This window comes from Eurypyga helias, unplaced genomic scaffold (genome assembly GCF_000690775.1).
Source record: "Eurypyga helias isolate BGI_N326 unplaced genomic scaffold, ASM69077v1 scaffold3042, whole genome shotgun sequence".
Classification (NCBI taxonomy): domain Eukaryota; kingdom Metazoa; phylum Chordata; class Aves; order Eurypygiformes; family Eurypygidae; genus Eurypyga; species Eurypyga helias.
Genome location: NW_010237643.1, coordinates 1 through 21,550, shown reverse-complemented (window position 1 = coordinate 21,550; position 21,550 = coordinate 1). Strand labels below are relative to the sequence as shown.

At 42.5% G+C, this 21,550-nt stretch overlaps 1 protein-coding gene across 1 annotated transcript; it reads left to right on the top strand.

The window, feature by feature from the left end:
* Positions 1–346: 346 nt before the first annotated feature.
* Positions 347–19,971, top strand: SLC12A4 (solute carrier family 12 (potassium/chloride transporter), member 4; the record flags this gene model as incomplete). Its single annotated transcript, XM_010147514.1, has 21 exons — positions 347–401; positions 730–860; positions 1,293–1,534; positions 3,377–3,591; positions 4,272–4,436; positions 4,520–4,618; positions 6,595–6,652; positions 8,054–8,228; positions 8,604–8,722; positions 9,223–9,321; positions 9,676–9,795; positions 10,523–10,627; positions 11,622–11,790; positions 12,925–13,120; positions 13,795–13,964; positions 14,145–14,276; positions 14,374–14,481; positions 15,305–15,489; positions 16,223–16,237; positions 18,137–18,270; positions 18,807–19,971. Coding segments are annotated over 21 exons (2,784 nt in total), but the record flags the coding sequence as incomplete, so codon positions are not given.
* Between the last annotated feature and the right edge of the window lie 1,579 nt (positions 19,972–21,550).

Genomic DNA, 21,550 nt, shown 5'->3' with positions numbered 1-21,550 from the left:
TGATTCTATGATTCTGTGTCTGTCCCAGGTCATGGCGGCCTGCTTTGCCGTGCCAGCCTTTGTTGGAACTTCAGCTCTGCAGCTGGAGGGGCACCTGCTTGCCTTATCTTGCTTTGTCTGCAGACACCCGTTACTTGACCTGATAACGCACTGGTCATCTCTCAAGCAAGAGTCTCAACAGCTTGATGATTAAATTCTTGCTTGCTTTCAGATAAAGGCCTGTCAAGGCAGAATAAATAGAAATACTGTGTCTGATGTGCAGTGGCAGCTTTGCTCTGTCGAGAAATAAGCTAGGTTTTAAAAACCGCTGTTGACGCAATTGTTTCCTTTTCCTTGTTTTCCTCAGACTATGCTGACAACCATATCAATGAGTGCTATTGCCACAAACGGTGTTGTTCCAGGTAAGGGTAGTTAGCAAACTTGGCATTTGGCTTTTTGTTTGGTTTTTTGAAGAAGTTGCTATAAGGTGTTAATGTGGTTTTATTCCAGAGAAATTTGTTTAAGACAGGGTACAAAGCCTGAATTAATAGTTAGTATTTCTTCTTGGTATCTGTTAGGGTAAAGACTGATTGATTTGGTTTTCAGTTGCCCCTGTGCTAACTGAAAGACACTTCAATTGAACCCTCAAAAAAGCAGCTACACAGTGTGTGATTTTGTTGTGCTCTTGTCAGTATTTTACAATTTATAATGACAAATTATAACTTTAACCTCACTTTTCTTGTTTTGTAGCTGGTGGTTCCTATTTCATGATATCCAGGTCATTAGGCCCGGAGTTTGGTGGAGCTGTAGGGCTGTGCTTTTATTTGGGAACAACATTTGCAGGAGCAATGTATATCCTCGGTGCCATTGAGATTTTATTGGTGAGTAGCACCAGAGTAGTTCTGTTTTTAAGCCAAATAGCATGTAGAAAATACCACAGTGTTCTTGTCCCGTATCTGTATACATTTACAGGAGAGACCAGAAGGTCTCCAGTTGCTCGGTGTCCTCTATCGCTAGTGCTTCCGTTGGGAAGTTGCTCATTCTGTGGGTATCCAGAATGGAAACTCTTCTGAAAACACAGGTGGAATATGACTTAGCCAAAGACACGTGCTCACCATTGATAAAGTTAGCTCAGTTGTACTAGGAAATAGAACGGGCTGTTATCCCTTGACTGTTCCTATAAAGTGAAGATTCCTGGTGCGTGTTGCAAATTGGAAAGCGATGTACGTTCATAGGATAGGTAGAGATTGCTACAGTAATATGGCCAGAGTCCTGTTCCTGTGCTCCTTCAGCTTCCTTTCTTCTTGTTTCAGACATACATTGTGCCACAAGCAGCAATTTTTCATCCGTCTGGTGCCCATGATGCATCCAGCGCTATGCTAAACAACATGAGGGTGTACGGAACTGTCTTCCTCATCCTGATGGCAGTGGTGGTCTTCGTAGGCGTGAAATACGTTAACAAATTTGCTTCCCTCTTCTTGGCCTGCGTAGTAATATCCATACTGTCCATTTATGCCGGAGCTATCAAGTCCATCTTTGATCCGCCTGAATTTCCGTGAGTAGTATTTCTGGGTGGGGGTATAGCTTTGCCTACAGGTCTGGGAGGTGGGGGTCACTTTAAGCATGTGCCTGATGCATTGTCAAAGCTACCTCTTCTGTGAATTACTTCAGATTTATTTTTTTAGCCATGTATAGCGACAGTGACAGTTTTCTGCATGCAAAGCTCATGGAATAGAAGGTTCTTGGGCTAAAATTACTGCATTATTAGATGATTTAACTGTTTTGGTAGAAGGAGGTCTCGTGGTAAGTATACAGATTGATGGAGGCTGACATTTCTCTGCTTCTCGCAGAGGCAGTCCAGGATCTCAGCCTATGGCTGTTGAGATAAATTTTAGCAAGAATTTTGCTGGGTTATTTATGGCAGTCCCTCTCAGTCGAGAGCAGTTTGGCAGGTACATTTTTCCCGAGGCCAGTCAGACATGATGTGCTGCCTTCGTGGCTGGAAGCTGTGGTGGTGTGATGCAGCTGGTGGCTGAGAGCTAAGGCATCTCTGAGGAATGTGGGAGGTGACGGTGGGGCTGTGGTGAGGCTCCAGTGAAACTTCCCCTTGGTCTGAAAGCAGACCAGTCTGCCGCGTGAGTAGCCCTGCTCTGAACACAACACGTCTTCCTTGTCGTGTTGGCAGTTAAACGTGTGATACAGTTCCTGAAACCCAGGGCTGGAGCAGCAGTAATGCGGGTGCGTGTGCTTTACCAGAGATGCAGACAGCATTTCCTGATACTGCTGACAAGAGATGAATGGAATGGAAACAGGGGAGTTGAGCCTGCGTAGTTATTCACATCTTAAGGGAGCACTTGAGGGTTGCAAGTACCTAGTTATGGTGCTCCCTTCAGATTTTGGGGTTCAGTGATTAGAACGTTTTACAACAGTGGCAGGTTTACAGCAGTAAAAACAAAACAGTGTCTCTACCTCCCCCTCATTATCTCTTGGATTGTTCTTGAATGTTCTCTCTCTTTTTTTTCCTTGGGCTCTATTCCTTCTTCTTTTGCTGAAGTAACCAGATACTGTATTTATTTTTAATTCTGGAGGGGAAGGCTTTTCTGAAGTTAGAGTTCACAGGCCCACAAACCCTGCCAAAACGGCCCTGTCTCTTCCATTTTCCTGGCTTTTGTAAGATCTGTGAAACAATTAAACATATTAAAATGGAAGAAACAACGTTTTTCGGTCTTTGGGTGTTTTCTGGCACTGGGAAGAGAAGCTGAATGAACTTTTCGTGGGAGCAAGCTGTTATATCACCATGTCTTGTGGACATCTTTTGAAGAGGATTAAAAATTTTTAGTGCTGGAATAAACTGCATTTGTGGTCAGGTGAGGCACAACAGGCACTGGAGGATTTTGGCAGTTACGTGTAGTACGTTCTGACCAGGAGAACCTTTGCTTACTGCCGTCGACGTGGATGTTCCTAACTTGGAAGTGAAAACGCTGGGGTCATTTGAGTGCTACTCTGCAGAAACTGGGATCATATCTTTGGATGTTCTCAGTAGCTAGTAATTTGAATGCTGGTGTTCTTCACATCTCCACTCAGTAGTTCTGTTTAACTGGAGAAAAAAAAAAAGAATCTTCCCCTTCATTGTTTAAGGTAAAATTACCAAATTCAGTAAATCACATTGTAGCTTTTTATACCTCTCCCAAAATTGTTGGGAAAGTAGCTTTATACCTCTCACCCTTAAAGGAAACAGGTATGCAGTCTTTGTCCTGCTACCGCCATCTTTTTGAAGCTGAGGAATGACGTAGCAGACCAGAGCCACTTGCAGTTCCCATGATATGAAAGAAGAATTATGGGAAAGGGCAGATTTCATTTTCTCATAATAATGCTGGGTTTCACGTTTCCCTTCCAGGATTTGCATGTTGGGCAACAGGACTTTGTCGAGAGATCAGTTTGATGTTTGTGCCAAAACCGTAGTTAAGGATAACGTTACTGTGGCTTCTAAGCTTTGGGAGCTCTTCTGCCACACTACAAACTTAACCACCGAGAACTGTGATGAGTATTTCCTGATGAACAATGTCTTCGAGATAGCAGGAATTCCAGGAGCTGCTAGCGGCATTTTAAAAGGTATGATAGAATATTTTTTTTCTCCCTTGAAGAGGAGACATGCTGAGCAGGTGAAATAGGGTGAACTGTTCCCTGCTGGTTAAGAAAGAGGGAGTGAAGAAATGTAATTACAGTGAAGAAAATTATCATCAGTAGAGAAAACCAAGTCTTAGAATCTTTTCAAAAGAGTAGATGGCACTTTTATCCTGATACAGTACTTGTCTGCTGTAAAACTGATTAAATTTGCCGTGTATGTCTGACAATTTCAGCAGAAAGTCAGCTGTAATTGTGAGCTATACTAAAGACCACTGTCTAAAAAACGAATCTGTCTATATCTAGAAAGCTGGTATATTGCTGCTTCGGATTCTCTCAGTTACTGTGTGTGGGTACAGAGGTTCATTAATAATATTCAGTGTATACTTGGGCTTAAAATAGGTATGAAGTTAAAAGTATGTTAAATTTAGTATTAAAGGATAAAAGGTGCTTAGATTCCTGTAGGCTATTTGTACATATTTATTGATTTTGTTACAGGTTCCCTTGAAAGCATGCAATATAACTTTTCTTCCATGTAACCTGTTATTTCGTGCTGATTACTGAATTGCATCAATTGAATTTGTAGTCTTCAGCTGTAGACACAGTATGAGAACAGGTTTGAACTGAGACATGCTTTTCTTTTCTGTGGTGTGATGATAACATGGCAGACAACTTATGGAGCAATTATTTGGAGAAAGGAGAGATCCTGGAGAAAGCACATCACCCATCAGTTGATTTAGCGGGCCAGAAGAGCAACCTTCATCTGTATGTGCTTTCAGATATAGCTACTTCATTCATGGTGCTGGTTGGCATCTTCTTCCCTTCAGTGACGGGTGAGCATGCTGGGACCAGAGGGCATCCTGGGTCTCTGAGCTTTCTTCTCTCCCATGATCTGACGTCCAAAGTGTATTTTCAGGTATCATGGCTGGCTCAAACAGATCAGGAGACCTCAAGGATGCACAGAAATCCATTCCTGTTGGAACAATTCTTGCTATTGTCACCACATCACTAGTCTGTATCCTTTTAAAATCGGTAGCGTCCTGGCACATTGTAAGTCGCTCGGATGAATGACGGTGCATCCAACTTGTGGAACTGCTTCCAGGTGACTGAATTATCAGTGTGAGGATGATTGGTCAGTCAGAAAAAAACCCAAAAACCAGTCCTTGAGCTGAAAGCATCAAGGTCTGTGGCTTTCCAGGCTGGTGGAATGCAGTTATACATTTTTTAGGATGCAGTGGACCATTGAGATGAGGGAAGGCTTCAAATAGGAGAGACCAGAAGTTTCAGTTCCTTAAAAAAAAAAAAAGGCGGTTTTGTTTGAGTGATGCTAAGGAGTACAGGCTTCCTTGAACATTTTAGGGCAAGATAAACTGGAGTTGGACTAGATGGTCCCCTAGTGTGTTTCTTTTGGGGGGAGGGGGGAAGGTTCATGTGTAGTCAGCTGCTTACTGGTACTAACAAACTTATGTATGTATTTTGAAGTCAGTGAAACAAGATCACCTTACCTTAGCTTACAGGACTGTATTTCCCCCCCAGTCCCCTTGATTTTTAACAGTCATCTGCGTTAGTGCTGTTCCAGCTGGTGTGTGTGGAAGTGTTAACAAACACTGTGCTTGGCAGCCAGATCCATGCAGCTCAGTGACTCACTGCTTCCTGCCTGTCTGCGCTGAGATGGGAGAACTTCATTTGCAGAACACGAGGATGTTCCTCCTACCAGATTTCTGGGTGCTGAGTGTGTGTTTGGAGGAACAGCCTTTGTCCCAGTTGAAGTTGCAGGGTTTTGTATGTGGATAAGCTCTCCAGGGCTCAGGACCCCAGGAGCTTTGAGTAGGAAAGACTGTCTTAATCTCCTGTCTCCTGCTAGAGAGAAGATGAAGCCAAGGTCTTTCAGCTTCATCTAGCTGTTGGCATCCTGGACCGCAACTTACCAACACAGGAGAGTGAGTTAAAAAAATAAAGAGCGAGCAAAAGACAGTTGAGATGAGCGAGGACTTCAGAACTTCTTTGTAAGGGCCTTGGGAATAAATCTACCTCAAGGGCAGCTGGCTGAGATGGTGACTCTCCTGGAAATTGTGCTGTTTTGAACCTGCTCTTTGCCAAACCTTGCCAAGCTGTGAGTCAGGATCCCAGCTCGCTTGTCACAGCTGCTTTGGAGTGCAGCCCTTTCCAGATGTTACTTTAGGAACTGGCCCTGTACCAAGAAGTCTGCATTTCCTGTGATTGTCATGAATATTCAACAGGGTCACAGACAACCCTCAGCTCCAGTGTTAAAGCCTTTGCCGTTTACAGCCTGCTGTGGGGTGGGTAGCTTTGGAGGGAGATATTCATACACCACCCAGTGGAAGGCTACACCATCACTTTTAGGAGAGATCAACCCTTCCCCTTCTATCACTCCCTGTATTTTGCATTTGCATTTCAGGGGTAGAGAGTAGAGTGTAGGGTTTAACCATTCCTGTTAATTTAAATCACAAAATCAAAAACTTTACTGGAGTGCCAGATCCCAAAAAAACCCTGAAGTATCTTGTACTGCCCAGTGCGGTAGTAGTGCAGTTTAATAACAAACCCAGTGTTCAAAGACTTGTTGGTGACGTGAATGCCATGAGAGATCACGGAATGAGTGCAAGGTAATGGTTTGCTCTTTGTTCAAAGTAACTTCAGAGGAAATAACGTTCTGTGTTAAGGTCAGTTTAATCTGCTGGTAGAGAACAGAAACAGAACAGAGAGAGTAAAGAAAGATATCTCCTTTATTGTAACGTTTAAAACTCTTTTCTAAAAAACCCGAAACTTAGAGGAGTAACTCTGTCACTGTAATACTGGAAGGTAGATCTGAGCAGTGAGACGTGAATTCACTCAGCAGCTTTACCATGTGTTAGGGAGGTGCTGCGGTGCAAATGCCGTAGGACAGAGGCACACGTGGAACTTTCCACAGCACTTTCTATGGTACCTGCCGTGCCGAAACAAACCCTGCTTCCTTAGCATGCTCCTCTCAAGACTTCAGCTGTGTCTTATTATTTGGAGCCTGCATTGAAGGTGTAGTCCTGAGAGATAAGTAAGTCATACTGCTTTAATGTTCTCCTTTTTCTTCTTTTGCAGGGAAAGTTGTATTCTTTCCCATCTCATGCTCTTCCCCCCCCCCCCCCTTTTTTTTTCTTTGGGCTCTTACTTCTGGGTGCTTTTTTAAACCATATTTATATGTAAATTGTTTACGTTTTGGGAATTTTCTTGTATTTGATTTGTTGCGGATTTTCCATCCTATGTCTTAATTCATTCCCCACCTCCCACCCTGTCCCAAATCTCTTTTGTCTTGTGTTGCCATACCTTTTTCACTTCTTGGGGGTAGTCATTGGAAGATCAGATCCCTAACAGTAAACTGTAGATTTCTGGTGTTTCTGTCTCTTCCCTGCAGAAGCAAGATACAAAGCAACGATTTTTTTTAATTCTTCCTCTCCAGATCACAGTTAATTTTTTTCCTCATTTAACGAGCCGGAGTTAAACCACGACAGTCCTCCTTTTTTTAATTACTAAGTTTGGCAAAATTACTCTTTGCAAACTGTTTTCTGGCACTAGTGGTACTAGTGCTGATCTTTGTAAAAGTACTGGTGGTGCCAGTAGTGGATGCCAGATAGCTGAAATGATTTCAGCCTGCAGTATGTTAGCAAACAGCTTGGAAGTTGCTCTAATTGTGTTTGCTGACCACGGTCCCCATAGTCAACAACCAGTAAATGTACGTTACCTGACCTACGCCAAGGAAAATCCTTCAAGGACAGGCAGATAGCACACATCTGTATCTGTGTATGTTGTATTGCTCATATCACTAGTCATAAAAGGACTTCCTCATAGCGTTTGTGAGGATTTTCTCCGTAGAAACCAAACTAAGCACGCAACCTGACATCTGTAACCGGACAGAGTTTGCTATTTTGTTGCTAGTTATCAGACATTCTGTCTGTAAACCCGATCAGTGTTGCCCATTCTAGAGTCTACAAGTGCTTTTTCTGCCAGCTTCCCTCACGCTGATGGATTCTTTCCTGCGGACTAACAATGAAGTGCTGGTGAATGTAATTGTCTGAGGAAAAAACCCACAAACCAACCAAGAAAAAAACCCCAAAGTCTTCTGTAGGGATGTCTGATACTGGGTTGGGTGTTTTAAACATCAGACTCACTATTTTATTAAGAACTGCATCTTTCCAGGTGAAAGTGGAAAATGATGTGATGATAATGTAAGAGTTTCTTGGTACATAATCAAAAGAGTTTTTGAATTGTTGGATTCAGGAGGCAGACACTTCCCATCTGTGTATCAAAAGTATCTTGGATTGTTTACTACTTGCATATTTTCTTGATTAAGAAATATAGAAATATTAAATAATACTTAAATGACACCTTAAAACTGACCCCAAAACCCAAACGTGAATGTCCCTGTACCCCCCCTGTGTCTTGCTGCTCTTCCCTGCAGGTACGGTGATGCGGTGAACAAGAACTTAGTGGTGGGCACCCTGTCGTGGCCCTCGCCATGGGTCATTGTGATAGGATCCTTCTTCTCTACCTGTGGAGCAGGTTTGCAGAGCCTCACTGGAGCCCCTCGGCTGCTGCAGGCGATAGCAAAGGACAACATCATTCCTTTCCTCTGGGTTCGTACAACGCCGCCTTTTACCCAAAAAACCCAACTAACCAACCAGCTATTTGACTTTATGCTCTTGGAAATCAGATTTATTTTCCATAGCTTGCCCAGCATTGAAGTGAAGGTCAATATTGTTTATTTTAATGCTTTGTTTTCTTTTGTTAAAAACTAGGAATAATTTAAAAGGAGTTTGTGTAGACATACATGGTAATTTTATGAAGAAGTCTAACATCTAATTCAGTGAAGCGCAGAAAGCCATTAGAATAATTTGACTCCTAGACAAAAAAAGTATGTAGGAAAAATAATATTTTGGTTTTTTTAAAGTGGTGTTATTATTACTTTATGAAATACTTGGAAGACATGGTTATTGTTTCTGTTTGTTCAGGTTTTTGGTCATGGGAAAGCAAATGGTGAACCAACATGGGCACTTCTGCTAACAGCATTAATTGCTGAGCTTGGGATCCTTATTGCTTCACTTGACATGGTGGCCCCAATTCTCTCAATGTAAGAAACAAGGTGGTTGCTATTTAAGGAAAAAAAAGAAGGGGGAAGGGGCTGGGGAAAGGGAAATACTTGTTTAAGTTTTGCTAATTTGATTGTCTTTCAGAACCATATGTTAAACCAGTAAAGCAAATTACCGGAGCCTGAGTTCCACTTTTATGATGTATATGAGACTTCAGACTCTACATGTAAATGTAATTGTTTCTGCTCTGGAGTATTCTATGAATAAACACATTTTTAATAGAGCTGGATTGTCATTTTCTTTGGGACAATGCTATTTTTATCACAGAACAAAGATCTCATTGAAGCTGTGGATAGACCTAACTCAATTCAATTCAAAAACTGTTGTAACTACTTCATATTTACAGTTCAGGCTAATAAAAATCAGTCACCCATGACAGGGCAGCCCTATTTTGACTCTAAGACATACACGTAATTGTAATATGTGCCAGAATCTATAAATGTGTGTGCTAAAAGGTCTTGGACTTTCCTTGCTTCCGCAGGTTTTTCTTGATGTGTTACCTCTTCGTTAATCTAGCATGTGCAGTACAAACACTTCTCCGAACTCCAAACTGGCGGCCCCGATTTAAATACTACCACTGGTAAGCAAAAGGCCAGCACGCTCGGTGCCTGGTCTGTAAACCACGGCGTGGTTTGAGGTGAGCTCTCTCCATGAGGGCGGTGGGCTGCTTTTATTGCTCTGGGTGTCAGTTCTAGACAGGAGTACATCAGTGTAATTATTCATGGTCGACCAGACCCAGATGCTTAATGGCGTGAGAGCTTTGCTGCAGCACCAGGATAATAAAACTGCTGGGAGCTGGGGAGGTTCACTGGAGGCTTTACTTTCACTGCCAGTTCAAAATAGACATTTTAAACAAGAAGAACAAGAAAATAATTGACTTGTTTTTAAACTTTTCTACCGCACTACTCGCTAATATCTGTGTGTTTTGTTTTAGGGCCCTCTCATTTCTAGGCATGAGTATTTGCCTGGCACTGATGTTCATTTCATCTTGGTATTACGCCCTGGTAGCTATGCTTATTGCAGGCATGATTTACAAATACATTGAATACCAAGGGTAAGTATTAACTGGATAGAAAAGGGTAGGAAGGAGGTTGGGTCTGTTTTTAATGAATTATCTCTAGCCTTCACACTGGGCAAAGCAACTGTCCAGAGATAAAACTTAGAGGTCTTCCCTTATTAGTTGATTTTTAAAAATTGGTTTAGCACCGACATAGAGAAACAAAGGCCCTGAAATGCCAAAGGTGTTTGAAACTTGAGGGTTGGAGGAAGCAGAAACCCTGTTTGGGATCTGCCCTTTGCTGTCTGTCATATGTAATCACCTCAGGCCCTGAGCACCTTAAGGCAGCCACCTTATTCCAGTTTACCTGGCGCAAAGGTCTGCCTGGAACAGGCCGTGAAAAGCTGAATCTGCAGGTTCAGTTGCCCGAGATGGTTAATACCTGATGGAGTCAGGCTGCAGTACAGCCATACAACTTCATTTTAATAAATCGGGTACTGAAACACCTGTTTATGCTTGGGAAGCGTTCTCTGTGTGGAGTGTGGATTGCAGATCAAACACAGAAGGTGTTGCGGTAAACGTTTCACTGGAGCATTTGCATTTCGTGTGATACATGTTAAGTCTCACAGACATACATGTACGGATGATGAATATACACGTGATGCATGCTATGTATGGCATTATTAACCTCATGATAAGGAAATTATTTCTTTATAGCATGATTGTAGTGTGCAATGAAACGCTCGTGAAACTGTTTATTGGCTAAACTGCGTGTTCTTCACAGTGCGGAGAAGGAATGGGGCGATGGTATCCGGGGTCTCTCACTCAGCGCAGCAAGATATGCCTTACTCAGGCTGGAGGAGGGCCCTCCGCACACAAAGAACTGGAGGTACTAATTTAGGCTAACTAAATGCACTGTCACGATGGTCTGCTTACACTTGAGAAATTAAACTGGACTCCAAACAAGATGCTTTTGGTCTGTGTGAGTAAATTTAAATGCCCAGAATATTTAAAATAAAAAAAAACCCAAAAGCATTGAGTCTGAGGTAAGTCACTGTCACTTCCCAAGCCCTGCTGTGGGGGCCCTGTGTGGGTAGAACTCTCCTGTCCTTTACATCTGAACTGGCGAATTCTGAAGTGGAATTTGGGGAAACTGTACAGAGGTCCACAGGCCCATGCTCATTTGCACCGAGGGCACAAAGAAGTCACTGCTGTCGTTCTAGGATTAAAAACCCAAACAGTGGCCAACATTTCTCCCTCTGTCTTTATGTGTTGAAGATGGACTAAGTGAGCAGCAACGCTACTGTCAGTTAAGTATGGCACAGCTCTTGGGCTCTGAACAAGAGGAGTAGGAACCTACCCAAGAAAAGAATTTTATAAATCTTTTTATACTTGTTCAACCATAACTTAAGAGAGAAAATACCTTTATCAATGTGTAGCGATACCGTAAGGGCCAGAAAACAGGCAGGATCTGTGTTGAGATGAAAATACTTGTGTTTCCCAACTGTTTGGCACAAGTATCCAGATAGATCTGGAAGGACAGCCTTATAACAGTGTGTGTGCCCAAGTAGTAATTAAAAGAGCCTTGAAAATCAGCCATGTAAATAAAACACTAATGCAAGCCTCTTAAGCTAAGCACAGGAACAGGTTTTGTGAGTGTCAAAGCAGTGCAGCAGCAGAATTCCCTCAATGCTTCAAATCTGCTTTGAATCAAGAGAAATCAAATATTAATTAACACTCCTCTAATGTGTGAGGCACAGAAAGAATGTACCGTTTCAGAGTTAATATTCAAGCACAACTGAAGTGATGAGAGGGGCAGCTTTTTAGAGGTGTTTTTGTTAAAGCCTTAGTGAAAAATACATTCCCTTTTTTATTTTCTCCAGGCCTCAGTTGCTGGTGCTTCTGAAACTTGATGAAGATTTGCATGTAAAATACCCTAGATTGTTAACATTTGCATCTCAGCTGAAAGCTGGCAAAGGTTTGACTATCATAGGATCAGTGATCCAAGGGAACTTCTTGGAAACTTACGGAGAAGCCCAGGCTGCTGAACAGGTCAGTGTCTTGAACAAGTTCCTCCGACGTGAAGGGGTGGGTGGGCAGATACTTCAGTCTCATAATCGGACGTGGAAGACAGCGTATCGGTAAGGCTTCCGCCAAACGCAGGACTGGTGGAGCAGCACTGCAGCTCTTCAGCAAAGGGCTTGTGAACGTGTTCCAGCCACCAGCTGTGGCTTTGGGAATGTAGCAAGATCGGTGCTTGCAACTGGTGCAGACAGCCTTACTGCATAAAAATGTCTTCATTTATAAGAAATAATTACTGCAAGATCGGTGCTTGCAACTGGTGCAAACAGCATAAAAACATCGTCATTTATAAGAAATAATTACTATGGGAGTTTGTCTGCTGATTAATGGAGGGAAAAGGACTATTTAATTTTCTGATCATACCAAGAAACACTTCAGTAATTGTCAGTTATTACGAACCTAGCAAATGTGCTGTCTCTCTTTCAGTGTAACGATAAATCTATTACAAAAAGCATTGAAGGATGGTCCTGAAAATTTGTTAATGAATCACTTTTCCTCGCTGTGTAGACGTGACAACATAGCCCTGTTTACATCTGTACAGGACCAGCACATCACTGTTGTCTTCCCCAGAGGCTTTTTATGCAGGAAAAACTGTTATAAAGGGAAAACTTATTTCACAGGCCTATGTGTTGACCAAGTTTGTTTAGTTTTCAAACAAATAAAGGGTATGGGATTCGTGATAGGTGGGTGGGGTGGGGTGGTGGTGCTTATCAGTAAACTGAATATAATAACACAGCATGTTACGTAGAAATCTGAAACTGAAAATCCAAAACTGGAAATCCGAATGAAGTTAAATAGCCTGGGGTTCAAGAAGTGCATGTTTTAGGATTAGCAAATGGAAAGTGAGATAGTAACAGAGATATCACTGATTACTACCATGAGTGAGAGATGATAGCACAAACCAAAAACCCTTCTCTTTGATAGTTTCCTTCCAAACATACTTATTTCTGTGCATGTTTTAAAGAACTACGATACACAGTCAGTGGGTGTTTTCTGTTATGTTAAGGAAGGCGGATGGGCATGGATGGATGTGTGAACCAGGAATTTTGCATTGTAGTCACACGACAGAGAGATATAAGAGTTCCTTTTGGTTGTGTCTTGCAGACTATTAAGAATATGATGGATATCGAGAAGGTGAAAGGATTTTGTCAAGTGGTTGTAGCCAACAAGGTTCGAGAAGGAATTGCCCACTTGATCCAGTCCTGTGGACTAGGTGGCATGAAACATAATACTGTGGTTTTGGGATGGCCGTATGGCTGGAGGCAAAGTGAAGATCCAAGGTCGTGGAAGACATTTATAGGTGAGCTTTGAAGTTTGTGACACATATGGTACACATAGGGGATTTTAACAGAACCCTTGTGAAATTGGTTTTGGGTTTTAGTCTGATTTCCCCCCACCCCCCAGTATTGATTGTGAAGTAGATGATTTCTCACAGAACTGGTCTGTGTTTGAAATACCACTTCTTGTAGGTAGAATACCTATGAAAAATCTTCAAGGGTTAATCTAGCAGCTAAAATTCATCTGTCTAATGAATTGCTAAAACCTTCAGACTTGAGAGATACTGGTTTTTATGGCAAACTGTAATTTGTTTCCTAGATAATCTGTCTCTTCACTGGTCCTAACCTATCCATCTCTCTTCACTACTGGAGTTGACACTCTCCTTGCCTATATTCCTCTCCTTCCCTTACGGTCCAGTTACTTAATGCAGAGTGTTGAGCTCTAACTCAGAACAGAGCAGAAGCTTTCTCCTCATGTGCTGAAGATTGCTGTGTTTATTTCAAACATGAAGTAGGGCTTATCCTAGGTTTGTCATTTGGTCCGACCTGTCTACACAAGCCTTGCTGTGCGTACTTTTCTTTGTGTAAGTGAAAACTTTTACTGACATCTGCTCAGTGAGTCACTTCTTTTTTTATTTAAACCAGGGATCCCTCTGGCAGAATTGGAAGTAACTGTCTGTTCTTCCCCTTTGGGCAGGTACTGTTCGCTGCACAACTGCAGCCCACCTGGCTCTGCTGGTTCCCAAAAATGTGTCTTTCTACCCCAGCAACCATGAGCGCTACAACGAAGGCAACATTGATGTGTGGTGGATTGTGCATGATGGAGGCATGTTGATGTTGCTTCCTTTTCTTCTCAAACAGCACAAAGTAAGGAGCTAGCTGAAGAACGTTTGCCACCCAACTGCTTCTGTAGGCATTACTTTAAAGAAACGAGGTCCCGTAGTGGAGCCTGTATTGATAAACGAGTGGATATAGTGATCTGTTTCTGTTCTGTAGTGCACGATGTTATTGGTTTAAATACTGAGCGTGTTTGTGTTCCCTCACCAGGTTTGGAGAAAATGCAAAATGAGGATTTTTACTGTAGCTCAGATGGATGATAACAGCATCCAGATGAAGAAGGACTTGGCTACTTTCCTCTATCAGCTTCGAATAGAGGCAGAGGTGGAAGTGGTAGAAATGGTAAGGGATTTGAGCCAGTTTTCACTGTGATGCAAATGTTGGTATTTGGTTATGACTTCATTACAAGCATAATATTTTTTTTTTCTCACTTCTGCAGCACAATAGTGATATCTCAGCATATACTTATGAGAGAACTCTTATGATGGAGCAGAGATCTCAGATGCTGAGGCAAATGAGGCTGACAAAAACAGAGAGGGAAAGGGAGGTATGTCATTTGTGGTTGATTCGCTATGGGCTGCTTAGGTGGGTGACACAAAGTGCCTTCCTAGTAGGCACTTCCTTTTATGTAGCTGCTGCATAAACTCTTCTGTTCTAAAGATATAAGGAAATACTTCTAGTGTAACTTTGTTTCCCAGAATTCCTCTAGTCACTGAATAGCCCGGCTATACTTGCAAAACCATGCTAGAAACTATTTGTTTTGGGGGAGAACTATGGCAGTGTATATGCTGTAGAAACGATCTGTGTCTTCCCCCTTGTGATGTAAATAATACTGGGATGACCTGAGGATGTAAGTCTCAACCCTTTCTTGACCTTGTGTTTGCTGTATGTGGGATGTCTGGGGTTTGTCTCAATTTACAGTATATCCTGTTTTCATGCTGAGGGATCGGTTTCATTGCAGTTTGGACTGTTAGGACACATAGCTGAAAGGTGCAGGTGATCTCATTTTTCTGCATGTGTTTGTCCAACTTTTTATTGTTGTCAGTTTTGAGTCAGGCTCGTCTGTTGTTTCAGACTATGTCATGATGTGAGATAGGCTGTCTGGGGTTTTTGTTTTGTTATAGATACAGGCCTGTTAGTCCAAATTCTGCATGGCTTACATCCATCAAAGCTGTTTAAAGTCAGTTTGGTATGTAAGATTAGTGGCTAGGGCAGATGCCTGGTATCAGAGCTGTCCTAAATGCTACATTGACTATAGGGGAAAAAAAAAAAAAGGATGTAATGGAACAAGAAGTGTTTCATTGCTTAAGCAGAACCAGCGAATGTAAAATAGTCTCCCAAATTCACCTTGTCATTCCTGTGCCCTCTAGGCTCAGCTGGTAAAGGACAGACATTCAATAGCGCGTCTGGAGAGCCTCTACTCAGATGAAGAAGATGAGGGGGACCCAGTTCCTGAGAACATCCAGATGACCTGGACAAAAGAGAAATGTGATGCTGAGAAGCGGAACCGAGGCAGTGCTGTGGGAACCTTTAGAGATCTCATCAGCATTAAGCCGTGAGTCTTGTCAGAGTCAACAGCTTTGCACCTCCTGAAACTCTAGATGTGCTGTGTTTTTACTGTCTTCCATCTCCTAATCCTCGGTGTGGACTTGCGCAATAAACACTGAGACCTGACTACTGAAAAGACAGCAGTCAGCCTCCTCAGAAATCTCTAACCAAGTAATGTGGCACACATCCCTCAGCATTTGACTTGGTATGGTCAAATTCTAAATTGGAGTTGTTAAATCCTATTACAACTTTCCTCCTGTCTCCCAAATACCTCAACAAAACACACAACTGAAAACCAGACCGATAATTTCACTGATCTAATCAGAATCTAATGTGTAGTGGGGATGTTTAACAGCAAGGAAGAAGCTGTGGAGATGGTGATGAATGACGGTGCCTAGAATACGGGTGATAAAGCCCTCTGAGAGGGACTTGCTGTTGAAGGAGCACTGGCATGTAACAGCCTTAGCATCACCACGTGCGAATAGCTGGAAGTAAAGCTCTGTCTGGGGCTTTGTATAAAAAGAGGCGAATCTCCGGTGACCTCTCTGGTGTAGTACGTCTTACACACAGTGTTCACTCAATCAGCTCTGCCTACTTGGCAAAGTTCCAGATTTTCTTCCTAATAAATGAGTGAGAATTCAGATCTAGTTCAGGCTGAATCATACATAGTTTATATACTGTAGAAGTTCTGCTGGATTTGGTGTTAACTACCTGTACTTTTTCCTCTTCCATGCTTTCAGAGAGTGGGAAAACTTGTAAGTTTGTTATTTAACTTAGAAGTGCATTAAGATGGTTGAGAGGGAAAACTTAATTTTCTCAACTAAAACCAGGAAAACTACATGTAATTACAGAAGAAAAGGAGTTAGAGATGAGCGGTCGTAGCATGTGTTCAAAGGGAGCAGAATTAGCCACTTAAGCTAAGTATCATCATAAATAGCACGTAACAAACTACCAGAGTTGTCCTGACAAGAGCTAAGTCAGGATAGAAAACAGTTACAGGTCTGAACCTATCTTCTTAAACAGAGTATGACACAAGAAGTGGGAAACATGACTCATTTAGAGAAGCTCTCATTCAACAACACTGCTATGGTGGTATTTCTGGCAGGTTTTGGACACTGAACAAACCCTTTCTTCAACCTTCATTCAACCTTCAAATCATGTGGGAGATGCCAATTTTAAATGCCACTTTAGAGAATACCAAACCTTTAGTTTTCAATTACCTTCCAAAACTGTACGTAGGTAGTAACAGTGTGTTGTTTCTGGTGCTGGTTGCTTCCTCACTTCCTGTAAACGTAACCTGGCCTTGGTTGTCCCTGGCTCCCTGAAGCAGATGGGGTGAAGACAGAGGTTTGCTCTAATTTAAGCAAGAGCATGAAATAACACAGAGGTAATTCCAAGTGGGTGGATTGTGGTGTTAGTACAATAAACATTAATCTTACCATTGCATCTTCTATTTTCTGCCTATATAAAACATTTCTTTACAAACCTAAATATTCAGAAGAGCAGCAGAAGGTTACTAAAGGCTTGCACTTATAACACACAAAGCTGAATTAACAAAACTATAGGTTCATATTTGATTTGTTTCTACGAATACTTGTTTTTAATATATTAAAAAGCAGAAAAAGCCCAAGTCGAAATCCACAAAGCTGCAACTATGTTCTCCCTTTGATAAGTCTATCTCTGTATTGTTTTTCCTTTTACATTACCAAAATAACAGTTGATTTCCTGTAGGAAGGAAACATTCCCTGGCTCAAAATCCCCAAAGGATAGTTTCCAGTTCTATTCTTGCATGAATTGGTTGTATTTTGTGATGATATATTCTGCATAATTAATCCTGTTACCTCTCTTCGCCTGGATTCTCAAGGAGCAGAGGCTTTTGAGATCATGCTACATCTGTTCCCTTCCCTACCCTAAATTTTGGACTCAGTGGCTACTCAGATTTGAAAGCTTGCTTAGGATTTGAAAGATAGTTGGGTCATAAGTGTGTCTTGTAAAGAGCCAGGCAGAGAGGTCGATTTGTCTCCAACTGAAGGGAAGGTTAAAATGCTTAGTATACACCAGAACCAGGAAAGCCCCATAAGCAGGCATGTGTTCCAGCCTACGGATCTGTAGGAAGCCAGGCTTTCTCTGGAGATGCCAACTGCTGTTCAGCTCAAAGACAAGTGCGCTCTTGGGAAGTGTGGGCTGAGTGCAGTGGTGCCAGTCTCCTGCGCAGTGCCGATGGGTCTCTGAGGAAGCGTTTTCCATCACTTGCTCTGGAGAGGGGCATGGTCTGTGCTGCCAGGGGAGTGAGGGGATTTGGAAAGGGCTGCCAGAAGGGAAGGCTCTGCAGCCGCAAGTGTCCGCAGTCAAAGACCTCTTCCCTTGGTGCAAATGGGTTTAACTTCTTATGCGAGACGTAAACCATCTTTATAAAATACGCTTCCTAAACTGGAGACTTGGCTCCAGGCATCTTAAAACCGATGGACTAGCAGTACCTGAACTCTGTGAAATCTCCTTTGTGTCCTTGTCAAGTTTGACAAATTTTGCTGTGTGTTGAGTTGACGTCTAACAGGGTATTTAGAGGTGGAAGGCATGCTTTTAAGGGCCTTTTTAATCATGCAGTTTTCTGAGGCAGGTTTCTAACAGTAAGTCTGAATGTGTTTCTTCTACAGGAACCAGTCTAATGTCCGAAGAATGCACACAGCAGTGAAGCTGAATGAAGTTATTGTAAATAGATCCCACGATGCCAGACTTGTTCTCCTCAACATGCCTGGTCCTCCAAAGAACACTGATGGGGATGAAAACTGTATCCTTTCAGGAAAGGCCTGGGCCACACAGGAGATCTTTTTTTAACCTGTGCTCTTGAATTCAGTTTGCTACAAACGCTGTCAAGCTGTAGCACGTGGCAGTGTCTGCTGAGTGGAAGGTAAGGGCTTGTGGCTGGTAAGTAGTAACGGATTAAAGTGAAAGTGGCCACTGGGTGTTCTGGAAGCCTCGTAGGTTTGAATTCAGTCTTGTCTAAATTCTTGCTTGACTTTATTAAATTAAATTTACTTGGTTCTTGATAGTGATGTAGCAGATGTTCCAGCAGGCATTTGCAGCAGCCAGCGCTGTGGGAAGAGCAGTGCCTGAACTCGAGTGAACAGGAAGCCCCGAAGGAGAGGGTGTATTTCAGGCACTGCTCACGCATCACGATTTGGGAATCCTGGTCTCGTCTCGCAGAGAACGATGGCCCTGCAGCCTCCCCGCTATCAAAACCTTGCCACATAAACCCCATACAGAGGCCAGTCACTGTGTGCTTTGGGTTCGGTGTTTCTCTTGTCCTTGACTTTACTGAAACAGACATGGAGTTTCTTGAAGTCCTGACTGAGGGTCTGGAGAGAGTATTACTCGTTAGAGGCGGCGGCCGAGAAGTCATCACAATTTACTCCTGACTTCGTACAAGCTTCTAATGCTGGTCTACATTTACCTTCTTGGCGATAACGGACATTCCAGTTTTAAACGGAGAAGAAAAAAAGGTTTTTTGCCTAACTTTCTCCTCATCCAGTCCTATTCGTTGTCTTTCCATTTGCAACACACATATCTTTTGGGATTGCAGTATTGTTACACCATCCAATTAGCAACATAAGTTAATTGTGAAGCTGCCACGTTATTCAGTTTCTGCTTTGGTACTCCAGCATTTGTGCATGTAGTTTTAACACTAAACCCATTTTTAGTCAGCACTGCTATGTGCAGTATTTTTAGTAACTGTATGTAAAGTTAGGACATGAAAGCCAGTTACTGTAAAAAGATTTTCAAAGCTTTTGTATTAGGTTTGGGGGGTAGAATTACATTATATAGCAGCTAGTTTCTGCTGAAGTTCAGCTGTAAAGCGTTTTCTAAGAGCACACTAAATTGTAAGAGAGGACTGAAAAAGCTTTGTTTTTCTGGGTTTATTTCCAGAACTAAACTCTCAGTATTGGATAAGAATTTATACTTTTAATACATTTATTGATAGAGATTTAAATAAATTATGTTGATATAGTTGAAATTATGTATGTAGCTTGCTACAAACTGTGTTGCTTCTGAGACTTGAGGTTCTGTGAGGCCAGATCCCTATTTATTTTTGTATTTATTTGTCAGAAATATTGGATACGCAGATGCAGACTGTTTAGGATAACAGAGATCTCACAATAAATTTTGAATCATCAGTGGATTGAAGGACCAGTCCTGTGCAGTTCTTCCATGCTTTAAATTTCTTGCAGAGCATCCATCAAAGTACACTGAGCATGTTGGAGTCCCGACTGTAGAGCCAGGTGCTCCGCTGCACACCCAGCGATGGGACTGCACTTGCACAAGTACAGGGGACCTGCTGCTTCATTGTATGCTTTATGCCCTTAGAGGACAAAGAAGAAAAGGCGACCTATGTTAACCAATAAGTCTCTGGAGATTTTATCAAGCCCATTGAGTTGTACTTTATGTACAGAACATTCGTATTTTTTCAATAAAATGTTGCATACACTTTGAACCTATTCTCTCTCCTGTGTGCTGTGGTGGGTTACCTGGGAAACCCCATTCATCCTTCCCTGCACATTGGTACCGGTAGATCTGCTGTGTGAGGAGAAGGTGGTGGAGAGGTATCGGTGCTCCCTCAGATGCTGCACATCCTGCACTGGGAGGAGTAAAGCGTTCTTAGTCTGTAAAGCGTTCTCAGGGCGTGCCCCAGGGAGTAAAGGTGCCCGGGTCGGGAGCTGCAACCATCAGCAACACCCAGGCAGAACTCCATACCTGTAGACTGTGAAATGCACGCGAGCTGGCACCCCCTCAAGATTTCTGGCTGTCTGGGAAAGCAGTCAATCCTGTTCAAGGGAGCTAACCTCTTGGATGGATTAATAGCATGGGAAGGAAGGCGGGATTGGGATGTTTCTCTGACCCATGTGCTCTTGATAGTTGGTACACTAGTTTTCGTCAGCCCTGTTGGGACAGTGCTCCTGGTTGCTTCACTGATAGCAGCATGACCAATTTGTCTGTGAGACAGAGATCTGAGAAGCTACCCAGGCTTTAACCTTGAAGAACAACAACATAATTAAAAATGCTTGTTATAAGAGTTTTACAGTTAAAGCCTAAGTTTGTTCTGCCTGTGAAGCAGGGCGTACTTGGTAGGAGCAGGATCATCCTACTGCGTGCAGGATCCCTGCAAAACAACACCCTGGAAACAACTCTAGGGTGTGCTCTCTGCTGGGTAATTTTCTTTATATCTTTAACAACAGTCTCTGCTTTTTTGGTTTTGAAAACCAAAATTCATTTCACTAACCATTTAAAACCAAAGGGAAGAATAACGCTTGCTTGTTTGTAAATGGTGTGTTATTGGTAGAGAGACAATTTTTACATCTTCAGAGGGCAGAGGGGTAGTGTGCAAGTGTGCAGCGATCACTGCAGCTCGCACCTATTTGCATTTTTTTTTGTGTATGAAAACTTTTTGATTCCTCAGACTGACTGAGATACTAACTTTCTGTTACCAAAGGTTTACCTTTAACATAAACATTCTGAGAAATATATACACTTATTCCTTATGAAATTTTATGCATTTGGATGATGTAACTCCACCTCACAAAAGGATTTCGGTGCCATCTAGTACCTGGCACAAGTAGCCTCTTTGTGGCTTCATTATGCTTTTAGCATCAAACCAACCAAGTGAATACCCTTACAGATACATTAGGTTGGTTTTCAGAGGTGGTTCTGTGCTGTGTGGATTAAAAACCCCACCTAACTCAGCATGTCATGGCCCCTCAGGGTTTAATGGGCACCAATTACAAAGACACCTCTCTATGCAGAAGGTACAAAATAAGTTCCTCTGATGCTTCACTTACATCAAAGTGCAGTTGTGGGGTGTGTCAGAAGTGGAAGTAGCACGTGTTAGGTTGTGTTAGAAAAGCATCAACGCAAAAGGCAATTTCTAGTTGAGGCGGCTTCTGCACAGGTGACTGGGTGGTGTTTTCATGCCTGCCCCTGCTCCGGACGCGTTTTTTGGTAAGGAGGCGAGACCGTTGCGATCAAACACAGCGTGGCGGTGTAAGCCCTGGGTACGGGCACAGAGAACGGTGAAA